At 35.9% G+C, this 13754-nt stretch overlaps 1 protein-coding gene across 13 annotated transcripts in view; it reads left to right on the plus strand.

Moving 5' to 3' along the window:
* C16H5orf34 (chromosome 16 C5orf34 homolog) overlaps positions 1–13754 on the plus strand; it is a 31865-nt gene that overhangs the window by 14952 nt on the left and 3159 nt on the right. For all 13 annotated transcript variants that reach the window (XM_060400448.1, XM_027980084.3, XM_042233803.2 and 10 more), the window contains 7 exons: positions 524–647; positions 6170–6261; positions 7140–7209; positions 7854–8024; positions 8462–8556; positions 10079–10177; positions 13196–13236. In XM_060400448.1, the coding sequence (XP_060256431.1) occupies positions 524–647; positions 6170–6261; positions 7140–7209; positions 7854–8024; positions 8462–8556; positions 10079–10177; positions 13196–13236 (692 nt within the window). The remainder of the gene's footprint in view (positions 1–523; positions 648–6169; positions 6262–7139; positions 7210–7853; positions 8025–8461; positions 8557–10078; positions 10178–13195; positions 13237–13754) is intronic.

Below are 13754 nucleotides of genomic sequence, written 5' to 3' on the forward strand. Positions count from 1 at the left end.
TAGAACTCCTAGAGGAAAATATAGGCAGAAAACTCTTGATGTAAATCACAGCAATATCTTTTTGGATCCACCTTCTAGAGTAATGGAAATAAAAATAAACAAATGGGACCTAAACCCACCCACTTATGATAATATATTCTTTATACATGCTTCAGTAAATTGACTTGGCTCGAGTTTTTATGCATTATATACCCAATACCTTTATTGTACCCGGCTGCTCCAGGTACAGTCAGTCACCTTCTTTTAGGGTGGCTCCATTTACACATAGCTAATCTGATTCATCAGGTATTGATTCTACTAGTTTCGTTATTACAGAATATTATTTTTAGGTTCTAGAGTTGTCATATTTAACTCCTATGCAGTAGGCATTGCTTTGGTGACTTTACTGTGCCAGCCACTATGACTGTCAGTGGGACACCAGGATGATAAGCCAAGAGGCCTGACTTCTATAAATTGCCTTCATGTATGTTTTAATCTCAATAAGAAAAAAAAAAATTTTTTTAATGATATTTCTTTTCCCTAGACTAACCCATAAACATGTGAACTCAATAGAGATTTATCCTGGAGATGGATCTGTTTTCAAATCAGAAGGAGCTTATTTGGGGAACTATTTTACATATTATTCCATTCGAGAAGAATCAGAAGAGGTATGTTGACAATAAGATCAATAAGATTTTTTTTTCTCTTTTTGGCCACAGTGTGTGCATGGGAAACTTCCCCAAACAGGAACCCATGCCCTCTGCAGTGGAAACAAGGGGTCTTAATCACTGGACCTCCAGGGAGGTCCAAGAAGATTTTTGATAGATAGCTGTTTCCAAATAATACTGAATATATACATGGGAACTTTGATCTTCTATAGCATTTCTTGCTACTACTTCTTAGTCTAGAGAATTAATATAATTTTACTACCAGTAATTCTTTTGTCACGCTGCTGCTTGCTGCTTAGTCACTGAAACACTGAAACTAGTGGTATTTGAATCAGTGTACTTCTTTGAGGGCTCCCCAGATGGCACTAGTGGTAAAGAACCCATCTGCCAGTGCAGGAGACTTAAGAGAGGCAGGTTCGATCCCTGGGTCAGGAAGATCCCCTGGAGAAGGAAATGGTAACCCATTCATTATTCTTGCCTGGAGAATCCCATGGATAGAAGAGCCTGGTGGGCTGCAGTCCATGGGGTTGCAAATTGTTGGACACAGCTTAGGACAGATGGACAGATACTTCTTGGAATTAATATTTGCACGTTAAGAAGCACATTCTTTTTTCCCCCCACCAGAAGTACTTAAAACACTTCTTAACTCTTAAATCTTCATATACCATTAGAAAGTTGAACAGAATTGTTCTGACATTGAAAACACTAAAACACAGCATCATATATTTAATATATCAGGCCAAAATATAATCATGTGGAAATTTTGTTAATAATCTAAATTTACTTGTTCCCATTCTGACACTTGAAATCCACCCTTTTATAAGGGTCACCATAGTATCACACAGCTTTGCTTTGCAGGATGGAATACAATATGTTTTCTGTACTTACAGAGTGGAGTATTTGAGTGGTTAGATTGCTAGGGAGAAGACTTAAAACTTAAGCAGGTTTGTTTGTTTTTTTAACTAGGGAAGATTTCAAGTATATACAAAAGTAGAAAGAGAAGTATAGCTGACCTTCATGACCCATTACCCAGCATGTTCCATCGTACTTCCTGCTGCCCCTTCTACTCCCTGTTTATTTTTAAGTAAATATACCTCAAATCATTTCATTCATAAATATTTTACTCTATATTAGAGCAGATTCCCTCCTGAAGTCTATTTATAGGAAAGTATTTATTTATTCAGTAAATACTAATTGAATTTTCAAAGGCAGGATACTTCTAAGTACTGGGTAGAGACAAAGAGCTCCTGTCCTCAAGAACCCACAGTCTAGTCAGTAGGCAGACGGGCAGATGAGATGAAAGCATGACCAGTAGTGTGTGTGTGTGCGTATGTACACATGTAGTGCATAAGATAATTAACAGGCAAATAGAGTGGTACGCATAAATATCTACCCTGCTGACTTCCATCTATCAGAGTTCAAAAAACTACAAGATAAATGCAGAATATCTTCCTGGAGCTTCAGTTTTACTCAGAGGTATCATAGGGAGGGGCTGATAATTTTTATAATGAAGCAAATGTATCATGGAGTAGCAGCATGTGTTTTGGGGATAAAACAGAACTTCTAGACAAGTTGTGCCTTTGTGATGGACTGCTTTGGGTTCACATCTGAGACCCCTGTATACAACACATTCACTCTTCTCTGTCTACCTGAGTGAAAAGATCTAGAAACAGCTGGCTTTCCTTTTGGAGTAAAATTGTTTGTTCCTTACTTGAACACACACTCCAAAATAAATTCCAGATGGATTAAAAGGCTAAAGACCAAAAAAAAAAACCTAATAGAAAATGAGTAAAGAATAAGAACGGTTGTGCTTTGTAACCCATAGTATTTGAAAACATGTTCAACTTTACTACTTGCATCAAAGTAATGCAAATTAAGATAACAATGATATAACATTTTTCACTCATCAAATTGTCAAAAGGTTGATAATATCTACTGCCAGCAAGGGTGTGTGGAAAGGGGTGCTCTCATCAGTCAATTTACAGCCTTCATGAGGGCCAACTTGACAGTATTAAGTGAAATTGGCTAGAAATTCTTCTTAGACATCTATCCTAGAAAAATATTAGCACATATATATGGAGAAGCATGGCCAAAGATGTGAATTGTGGTCTTGTTTGTAGTAGCAGAACACTGGAAGCAATCTAAATGTTCGTCAGTAGGAAAATAGTGAACTAAGCTATGGTTGGCAGATGGTGGGAATGCCACAAGACAGTTTAAAGGAATGAGGAAGATGTAGACACATAGAGAGACAGAAATCAAAAGATCTCCAAGACGCTGTTGAGTGAAAAAAAAAAAAAAGTTACGTAAGAATATGTACAGGGAATTCCCTGGTGGTCCAGTGGTTAAGATTGTGCTTTTACTGCTGTGGACCAGGGTTTAATCCCTGGTGATCAGGGAACTAAGATCCCACAAGCCATGTGGAGTGGCCAAAAAGAAAAAAACATATATACTATGATATCTCTTGCATAAAGAACAAAAACCAAACTCCAAACCCAGTTATATTACTGTATATATAACACCTGTGTAAGTGCACATGGAAAGGTCTGGGCAGATTAAACAAAAAACTGAAGTGGTTACTTTTGGTGAGGAGTCTGGGATTTTGTGAGGGAGAAGTCAGGAGGGACTTAAATTTTATATTTTTTAACTCTTTCCCTCTCCCCCTACCAAAAAATAGTAATGTATCATTGCTTATATAATTAAAAAATTAAAGAGGAAAGATTGATAGGAACTCACAATGTAAGTGCCTCCATAGAGATAAAACCTTGGTGCTTTGCGACCACATAAGGAGGGGTACCTGACCAGTTTCCAAGGTTCCAGAAAAGCATTCTGGAGGAAGTCTCTGCTAAGCCAGGGTTTATCATTCTAAAGGAGAAGTTATGCAAAAGAGGGCAGAGTTTGAGGAGCATATAGCTAAGGGAACACTGTCTTTGCTTAGTTCTGGCTGGCTGGCTTCTTGTCATTAGAATTTCTATTTAAGTGGCACCTTAAGGAGGCTTTTCTTGACTGTCCAAATTAAAGAAGCTACTCCTAACACTCCCTATCAGAGCTATGCCTAAAATTCCCTATCAGGTTACCTTCCTCTTTTTTCTTCTTGGGGCATTTAGTACTTTGTGACGTTTTCATATTGATTGATGTTTGTTTACTAACTTACCCACCTAGAGGTAACCCTTGTCTTGTTCAACACACTATTTTGCTAGTGCATAGAATGGTAGATAAATGTCATTTAAGTGGAGGCAAGAGTCTGGGGGCGAGTATTGAGTACTGAAAGAAATGAAATGCTGTGGTAGGTTGTAGTAGACTAAAACAGAGGTAGGATAGTAGGGGAAATGTCCAGAGAAGGGATTAGACCCTAAGGTGAGCCAGTTCATAAATGGGGCATTGCTTTTAGAGAGCCTCTGAAGGATTTAAGTAGGGAAGTGACATACTGTTTTTGTTGGTTGTTTTCAGAGGAAGATGAGGTGAGGAAGAAGTGCACTTCAAGATACAGAACCAGTTGGAAGACATTTGTAATAGTATAGACAAGAAAGTGCGAGGGCCAGACAGTGGTCATGAGAATGGAAAGATAAGAAAGGACCCAAGAAATATCAAGGACTGATGGGATATTGGGGATGAGGAGGGAGTTGAAAATAATGACAAATTATTGAATTAATCAGTGAGTATGGGTACCAGGAACTAGATTAAATCAAAAACTTGTTAAACCTAAAGTGTATTGATGATGGCACTTTTTGGTCTTACCAAGAGATGTCCATAAGAGATTTAAATTCTGTAATATCTCATTCCCATCTTCATGATAGCAGTTGTAAGAAACTCATAAGATGTGTCTTTATTTCCGAGAGGTTAAATTGTGAAAAGTAAGCATTTTAGAATTAATGAAATAGAGCAGTAGGAAAGATAAGCACCTTCAAGAGACTCAATATCCAACAGAAAAAAACATAAATAATTGAAGGGCGATACTTTGAGTGCCTACCGTGTGACTTAGCACACTGTGCTAATAGATGCTGAGGTTGGGAAGATCCCATGAAGGAGGGCATGGAAACCCACTCCAGTATTCTTGCCTGGAGAATCCCCATGGACAGAGGAGCCTGGTGGGCTGCAATCCAAGGGGTCACAAAGAGTCAGACATGGCTGAGCGACTAAGCACAGCACACACTGAAGTCAGCAAACAGATAAAGCCCCTGCCTTCATGGAGCTCCATTCTAGCCAGGCAGACCACCATTAAGTATAAAACTATTGAGATTATAATGAAAACCAAGAAGCAGGGGAAAAAATGCAGGTTTTGAAGTGAAGGTAATTTCATTTTTGATATGTTGAAGCTGAAAATTATTTGTGATATCCAGTAGAGACTTAGATACTCGAGTCTATAGTCCAGGATAAACGAGGAGAGACTATTTTTTGACTACCTACTGTAGGCTAAATTCTGTCCCAGGTGCCTTGTAAACGCATTATTTCATTAATCCTTGGGACAATCTGGATTGTAGGTAGTATTCCTGTTTCGTAGGTTGTGGGCGCTGAGGCTTACAAAAGTTTGTCTAACCTGCCCATCACTGTAGTTTAGTGAGTGGCACACCTGTGAAATGAATCCAGCTCTGTCTGACTTCAAAGCCCATCTTCTCTCACTGATAGTAAAGTATGAGCTACATTCTCTTGTGGTTTAGTTAAGATCTCCACTGCTACTTTGCCCTCCAGCATTAGGTTCATATCTCATGATTTTTTTGAGGAGTAAATGAGATGATCCTTTGCAAACTACATAGCATAGCACCCAGCACATAGTATCTGTTTAATAAATATTACTTGTTGCTGTTGTGATATTTATTTATTCAGAGGAATAACAAAAACCATTCTTTTTCTAATTCAAGAAGTTGAGCCTGTAAATAATAATATTATCTTATTATCTAACACAAACTGGCAGTTGTTCTTCCATTAATAAAATACAACAGAATGGGAACTTCTCTGGTGGTCCAGAAGCTAAGACTCCTGTGCTCCCAGTGCAGTTTGATCCCTGGTCAGGGAACTAGATCACACATGCTGCAGCTAAAGGTCCTGCCTGCAGTGAGAAAGACCTGGTTCAACCGAATAAATAAAAAACAATTTTTAATGACAAAATGATATATTCATTCAATTAAAATAGTTCTGTAAGCTTATACAATAGCCTTTTGGGTATATCTAAAGAGAAAAGTGTACTTACATAGGTTTCCTATTAATGCACAGGGAAATTAGTTTGTTAATTTGAGTATAGCCAAGATTTAAATTGAGCAGTAAGTTATAGGCTGTTAGACTATAATTTTTATATAGGATGACTTTTGATAGGAATTTTAGACTTTAAAAAAATTGGGAAAGTATAAAAGCATCATAAAATACCTTTAAAATTTACCTTTTATGGGCTTTTGATTAAGTTAAAATAACTGCTTGCCTTGTCACTATCTAGATAAATATTTCAAGAAAAAAGTAGCTAAGTAATAATGGCCAAATTTTATTATTGAGGTTTTTGGTTGTGTTTTTTTTTTTTTTAACCTAATTTTCAGAGAGAAGAGAAAACTTACTCAGTAAATAACCTTCCTCCGGATAGGCCAGGAAGTCCATTTTCTGTGTGTTCTCTGATTAAACAGGCAATCAGGTAAGTGCTTCCTGTTCAGCTGAATTCGGTGTTGTATGTGTGAGAAACATGATGCATTTTCTAGTGCTTAGGAAAAGGTTAAGAATTGATAGGTATAGCAGAAATGTCTTCAGTAAAATCTGTCAGCTTTTCTGGTCTCATCATTTATAAAATAAAGTGTTCACGATGTCATTGTAAGAGTACTTCTGGCTTTGAAGTTAAATATGAGAAACATCCATATGTGGTGAGCAACTGCTAGTAGAAAACGTGCCTTTTCTCTGGGCGCTTGGGGCATCATTATTGCCCCTCAGTGTCAAGCTGAAGGTGTGATGGTACTTCTAAGTTCTCATACTTCTTTACTGTCCTAGAAGTGATCTTGATTTCTGAGAGTGAACAGAAGACGAACTGTAGTTTGGTTCTCTGGCTCATGTGTTTTTTAATTAATTAATCAGACTGTGGTGCCTAGAGGGATTAATGTGGATCGTTCAACTAAATTGCTTTTACAGACTTATGTCTAAGCAACTTCCAAAGTAGATTTGAAGGAACAGAATTGGTCATTTGATTTTCCAGGGACAGTTGATTCACATCCCCACCACCCTTAGTCTATACCAAACCTTTCATGTACTGTGCGTCTGTCGCTTCTTAAAAAGAGCAAATTCTGAAAATTCTCTCCATTTGGATTTTTTTCATTGCCCAAAATTAGAGGAATAACCTTAACTGTGTAAGATTAGCACAAAGAGAAGCAATAATAAGTAGTTCCCTTTAAGGAAGAAAAGAGGTCCAAACATATTTTTGTGGAAATGAGTTACTTGCCTCAAGTTGTATAGCAGTGAGAATGGGTTGCTAGAATTGGAAAACGACAATATTTGGAAATGTCTAAGTATTTTTCTTGTTCACAGAATTCTTCAGCATTGTGCCAAGATGAGGCTCTCTTTAAGCCATAACTATCGTATATGCTGCTGGAAAATGGTATCTTATTTTAAAAGCAAGATATTTTTAATCATTTTGTTATTTGTGTACATATTTATAAGTTCAAATTACTTTCATCCAAGTCATGTGAGAAATTCTTTGTCACATTAATACTGGTTTACTAAAAAATCCACTTAATAAACACTACAAAATTGGTCTGTTGTATTATGCTATTACTGTATATAGTTTGTTTTTGTTTCTTCTTTCTTAGTAGAGGGGGAAGGGCAGGGGATTTGATTGGATTTGAAGTATGTAAAAACAGTTCTTTTAAAACATATCACACTACTCTATGTTCATAACTGTAAAAGTAAGTTTTTTTAATGTTGACTTGGAGGAAGTGATTCTCAGACCTTGATTTCTATATTTATACTACTTTGATTATAAATCTCTATGTTGCTTTAGTTCCTATTCTTTGTCTATTTTCTATGTAAAGTTTAACAGAATGGTGACTTTCGAAAGATACTAGAACTTAATCTGTTTATAATGGACTCTTGGATAGCCACTTCTGGAAAGTCAGAACATGCCTAAGAATTCTGCAATATTCACCTTCTGAATGAGAATCTGAAGTTGGCTCAGAGTTCATTTATCATTTCAGTCTTGTTAGTGCATAACTGTTTCCTGCTGTTTTTATTTTCTGGTTTTAGGTGCCTGGGATAAATGACAGCAGTGTACTGCCTTTGCTTTTGAGAGAATCGTTCGTGCCCGGCGTGGGAAGATTTCTTGCATACTCAGATGACAAAGTACATGCTATCTTTTTAGATGGCATTACTTTAACCCTGAATTGGAATTTTGGCTCTTTTATTGAAAAGAGACAGGTAATTATACTTCAGGCTGAAATCTCTCTTTTATCATTTTTTTTAAATCTGTGGAAATAGTGCAAAGAAAACATGATGTACTCTACACTATCTCAGTTTATTTTTTGAAGTATAAAATCTGTCAAGAGGCTTTACTAAGCTCATTGGATTTCCTATCAAAAATAAAAAAAGTATGACAAATCCTTGTTTTTATAAAGGTAACTTCATTATAGAGAAAAGGATTAGTATTTTTGTTCTTTTGATAATCACCTATATAAGAGTGGTGGTTAAATAATATCCATATCCCTTATAAAATATAACTTTTAAGTTAGTCAAAATAAAGTTTTAATGATTCATCTACTTTTCTTATTTTAATTGAAAATTAAGTAAGAAGGAAGTTTTGTTTTGTTTTTCAGTTCTTGAATAATAAAACTTGCCTTTCCTCCTTGTTTCTTCAGGCAAATCAAGGTCTCACCTTAGGTTGGTGTAAGTTAACTTTTCCTGATGGACAAAATCAGTTAATTCAAATTCAACATCCCAGACCATATGAAAGGTACTAAAAAACAATTAAAAAAAATAACTTCATGTTAGTAAATATCTTCCTTTTAGATGGAAGAAGCATTTATATTATTTAACTTAGTTTTAGACCAAGAGGAAGCATATAAACATTTAAATATTATATATATACTTTTAGTTTTTCCATGTGGCTTGAAGTCATTTCAGCAGATTTCAGAATTTACAATTATATTGTCCTCTAGCATAACTAAATAGATCAGGTCAGCTTTAATCATTTCCATTTGTATTCTAGTGATTTTTCAAAATAAATATGTTATAACTGGCTTGTTACAGAGGTTGGACTGTGGTCAGCTGTGTTAACGAATTAACTAATTACTCCCCTAGTGTGTGCATGCTCAGTTGTGTCCGACCCTTTGCAACCCCATGGACTGTCACCCTCCAGACTCCTCTGTCCATGGAATTTTCCAGACAAGAATACTGAAGTGGGTTGCTATATCCTACTCCTGGGGATCTTCCTGATCCAGGGATCTAACCCATGTCTCCTGCATCTCCTGCATTGGCAGGTGGATTCTTAACCGCTGCGCCACCTGGGAAGCCCATTAATCCGCTAACCGATTTGAAATAAGGTTTAGAGCCACAAATAGCTAAACTTATGTATATTTCTATAAAGAGAAATAAACTAGCTGATGATTATTCTTAAAATAGAAAAGATTAGGGGTTCCATGGTGGGCCAGTGGCTAAGGCTCTGTGCTTCCAACGCAGGGAACCTGGGTTTGATACCTGCTCAGGGAACTAGAACCCACATGCTGCAAACTAAGAGCAGATAAATAAATAATTTTTTAAAATGGAGATTATTGAAATCAGCTTTTTCATGAGTGTGCTTTTTCTTTTTTGGCTTATGGAATTTGTTATAATAATCATTTTTCTTGTGATGTTCTTGACATGTTAGTAGTTTTACTTGAGGATCTTCAAAAAAACAACTGCTGTTTTACCTCTTAATTTATTTTCCTGTTGGGATTTATTGCATTTTAATTTAAATGCTCCAACATTTATTGGTAGTTTGAATAATTTGCCTCAAAAGATAAGCAAATTTGTATTTAGAAAGCATACTGTTTATTTCAGCCAGTCATTCCAGATCATTCATTTTATTGAACTTGATACTTACTTTGTATATCCAGTGAGTTACATATAATTAAGAATGTGTGTGTGTGTTAATAGGTGTGTTCTGGTTTAAATTTTAGAAAGCAAATACTCACTTAGTCATATATGTAGAGATATTTTCGTGATAAAATTTAATGAAACTCATTTTACTTTAGAAATTAAAAGGAGAATTTAGGCATTTGAACTTTGAATTAAATCTAAGTGTTACCTTTGTTCTGATTCTTAAATCTCATTTTTATTAATCATGAATGAGAAAAACTGGCCTTTAACGAATGAAAAAAAATTTTCAAATAACCCTACTTTAGAATTTTTTCCCCAAATTAATAATTTTTTGAAGATTTTTATAAATATTCTACATTTTCATTTTTCAAACATCTCTCTTAATGTGTTCAATCTAGATATGTGACAACAGTAATATCATGGTGCAGAAGGCTGACCCAGATTAGTCAGCAAGAAATACCCATACATCCTTCATCTTCTGTTCCTGAAGAAAGCTGGTATTTATATTTATTTTAAACTTAATCTGTGTAGAAGAGCCAACTAATCCTCAGTTATTAGAATGTTAAATGGTAAACTGACTCTTCTTCCCAAGAAAACTTTCTCTTAGTTAAATATATTTAACCAGTATGATTTTTTTTTGTTAGCTTAAATCTTGGCAATAATTTATCTTTAATTGGATATCTCATTTATTATATTTTATCATAGTATGTTTCATCTAAAGATCAGAAAACTGCATTGAAAACTTCATATTAAAATGGGTGACTCTTAGTGTAAAAAATTCATCTTGGATACTTTATAGAAAACTTTAGGGGAGATTTTTTTTATATTTTAGTAATATTAAAGGAAATAAAATGTTGACTAACAAGCTTTCAGGAAAAACTGGTTTTTAAATAATTTCTATTATATTGTCTCCCTCAAATTAATTGACAAATCAACTAATAAAGCAAGATTTCAGTCCCTCCTGTGTGCCTTTCTGTGTGCAGAGGACTGGAACTGGGCTTTGAAGGAGTTAAGAGTTTTAGAGAGGAAGCAAGTGTAGAAATGAAAAAGGATATTTTGGCTTGTGGAGACAGTAAGAAGTTTTTGTGGAGCAGACACTTGTCTTTTGGGTGTGGCGTGACCTTGATGGATAGGAATAGATCTTATAAGGGGAATTCAGACTTCACAGAATTTTAAGTTCCTATATCTGAACTGAACTGAACTGATATGGGGAAAAAAATGACAAGAAGAAAGATCCTTAGGAAAGTTAGTGTCACTGTGGGTATATTACAAAAGAATGATATCAGGAAAAATTTAGGAGGCTTTAAATTTAAGTAAGTTGTGGACTTGCCTGGCCATCCAGTAATGGAAGGCACCATGCTTCCCACTGCAGGGTGTGTGGGTTCAATCTCTGGTTGAAGAGGATCCCACATGCCATGTGGTGTGGCCAAAAAATAAACTTAAGTTGTAAGGTAGTTAGCATAGTATGGTGAAAAATATAAACATTAAGGTGATAACGTTTTCCTGAGTTACTTAGAGAAAGAGGTACAATCAAATCAGTGGATGTTATTTGAATATCCAGGTATCTTAAGGATTCAGCTTTGGTCCATCTCTTCAGCTATGTAGGAAATTGCTATAAAATTGGTTACTTCATTATTGCTTAGCTGTTAAAATTTGTAAAACGTTAGCCTTTTTGTATGAAAGCTTAGAAGAGGGTAGCTGTCAAGACAAACTGAGAATTGAGCGGTTGAGAGAAGTACAGATTGGTGAAAGGAGCTATGGGTGGAAGCAATGCAGAGCAGAGGGGAGACAAGAAATTGAGGAGTGGGGAAGGGAAATAGAGCGCGTGCAACAGCTCCATTCCCCTCGCAAAGCCTAAGACGTCTGCACTGTGATTCTTGTTTTCTTATAAAAGTGAAAGGGTTGAAGGAAGAGAAGAGGTCACATAATAAACAACTATCTAAATTGTATTTCAGTATTTTTTTTCCAACTCAACTTCTATTATTAGCTTACTGGTTCAACTTTTTAATAAGGATGCTTGTCAAAAAATAGGAGATATTTCATAAGAGATTGGCTTATCGTATGAGAAACAGCATTAAAGGTAGTTTGTGTTGTTGCTTACACCCAGAAAATGTTTCTCATGTGTGAAAGGGTGGAGGGAGTGTGTGTTTTGCAATGATGAAGAGTCAGCAGGTTTTAGAGTAAGTCACATCCAAGTCTTTACTACAGATGCTTAAAATGATGATATATTTCTCTTATTCTCCATCCATAGGCTGGAGTACAAGGGAAGAGTGCAGGCTGACAAGGTGCATGTGGTCCATTGTATATAATAAAGTCAGTAAAGCAGACAAGTCTTACACCCTTTTGTAAACTGTGAAAAGACTTTTCTAGTGACTTGGATAGAGAGATGTTTTAGACGTGAATGTCCTCATTAATTTTGCAGAGAGCTAGTACAGTTACACTATTTTCTAGTTGTATGCCAGTGCTCATGTTTCATCTAGTGATGAGGGAACAGGCAACATACACATGAAAGGTTCTCCTGGATTTGTATGCATTCAGCCCTCTACCCAATACTGGTTGCCAGTGTCTGTTTCTATGGAACATGGTAACAGTCAGTGTTAACCCTTCAAGCCAAAGAGAAAAGAATGTTTAGTATACTTGTTTAAGAAAACAACGAAATGATTAGTCTATTCCAGAAGAAATTTAATAGAAAATAGTTATGTTTGGACACCTAATTCAATTGTATAAAAAGTTAGCTCTAGAGACCATCCATTCCCTAAAAGTTCCATATAAATGAGGTTTTACTGTATGTGTAAGATCCCTTCTCCTCCAAAGAAACTATCAAGGTATGAAGATTAAAAAGTTAAAATTGTTCAAGAAAAGGCATTACAAAGAAGTTTATGATTAATTAACATAATGGTATAGGCATTCAAGGAGAGAGCATTTCTTTCATAGAAGTGATGAGATTTTAGTAGATTTTTTAAAGTTTGAGTAAACCTTGTGGAGGAAAGTAGAAGGTATGCCAGATCAGTACTGAGTTATACCAGGAAGGCTCATTACCTCCCAACCTCTGTACTGAATTCAGAAGTCCTTGGGATGGAGGATTTCTGTTCACTTGCCTTACTCATGCTTGGGTGCATCCTCAATCGCTCAGTTGTGTCCGACTCATTGCAACCCCATGGACTGTAGCCTGCCAGGCTCCTCTGTCCATGGAATTTTCCAGGCAAGAATACTGGAGTGGGTTGCCATTTCCTCCTCCAGGGGATCTTCATGACCCAGGGATTGAATCCACAGCTTCTGCATTGGCAACCACTGCACTATCTGGGAAGCCCCCTAACTCGTGAAAGACTATCAGCTGAGTCAAGGTGATCTGTGGCTAAATAAAGTCAATATAAAGAGAATTCTTAATTTCTAGGTTCTTCGCTGTTAAAAATTCTAATCTTTATGAAAAAAATTAACTATGCTTATTTGAACTATTGTGGATATAAGAGAATCGGACAACTGGCATTAACCTTTTTTTTTTTTTTTTGGCATAGGTCTGTGGCTTCTGAACTTGAAAAGATACAGAAGTTTAATTGTATCCTTTAAATATAATGTAATGTCCTGCACAATTTCTCTCTTTCCCTTGTAGGCTTAAGCTAGCCCATGGAGACTTTCACACTTATATAATTATGTTCTAACATTATAACTGAGAACTGCCTCTGACTTCTTTCTTTTGTAAAATCTGTATGATTTTTATTTACTGTTATTTTTTTTTAAAATTTCAGCTTCATTGAGGTATAATTGAAAAAACTATAAGGTATTTAAATAGTACCTCACAATGACCTGACCCACATACGCATTGGGAAAGGATTACCCTATCTTGTTAATTAACCCAAGCATCACTTCACATATCTTCCACCTCTTTTTCTTGGGGACAACAGGGATGAGAACATCTGATTTCCACCCTCTCAGCAAACTTCAGTCATACAGCATGATATTATCAACTACAGTCATCGTGTTATACATTAGATCCTCAGACTTTATTCATCTTATAGCTGAAAGTTTATATGCTTCTAATAACTTCTCCCTCTTTCCCTACCACCCAGCCCCTGG

This window comes from Ovis aries, chromosome 16, assembly GCF_016772045.2.
Source record: "Ovis aries strain OAR_USU_Benz2616 breed Rambouillet chromosome 16, ARS-UI_Ramb_v3.0, whole genome shotgun sequence".
Taxonomy (NCBI): Eukaryota; Metazoa; Chordata; class Mammalia; order Artiodactyla; family Bovidae; genus Ovis; species Ovis aries.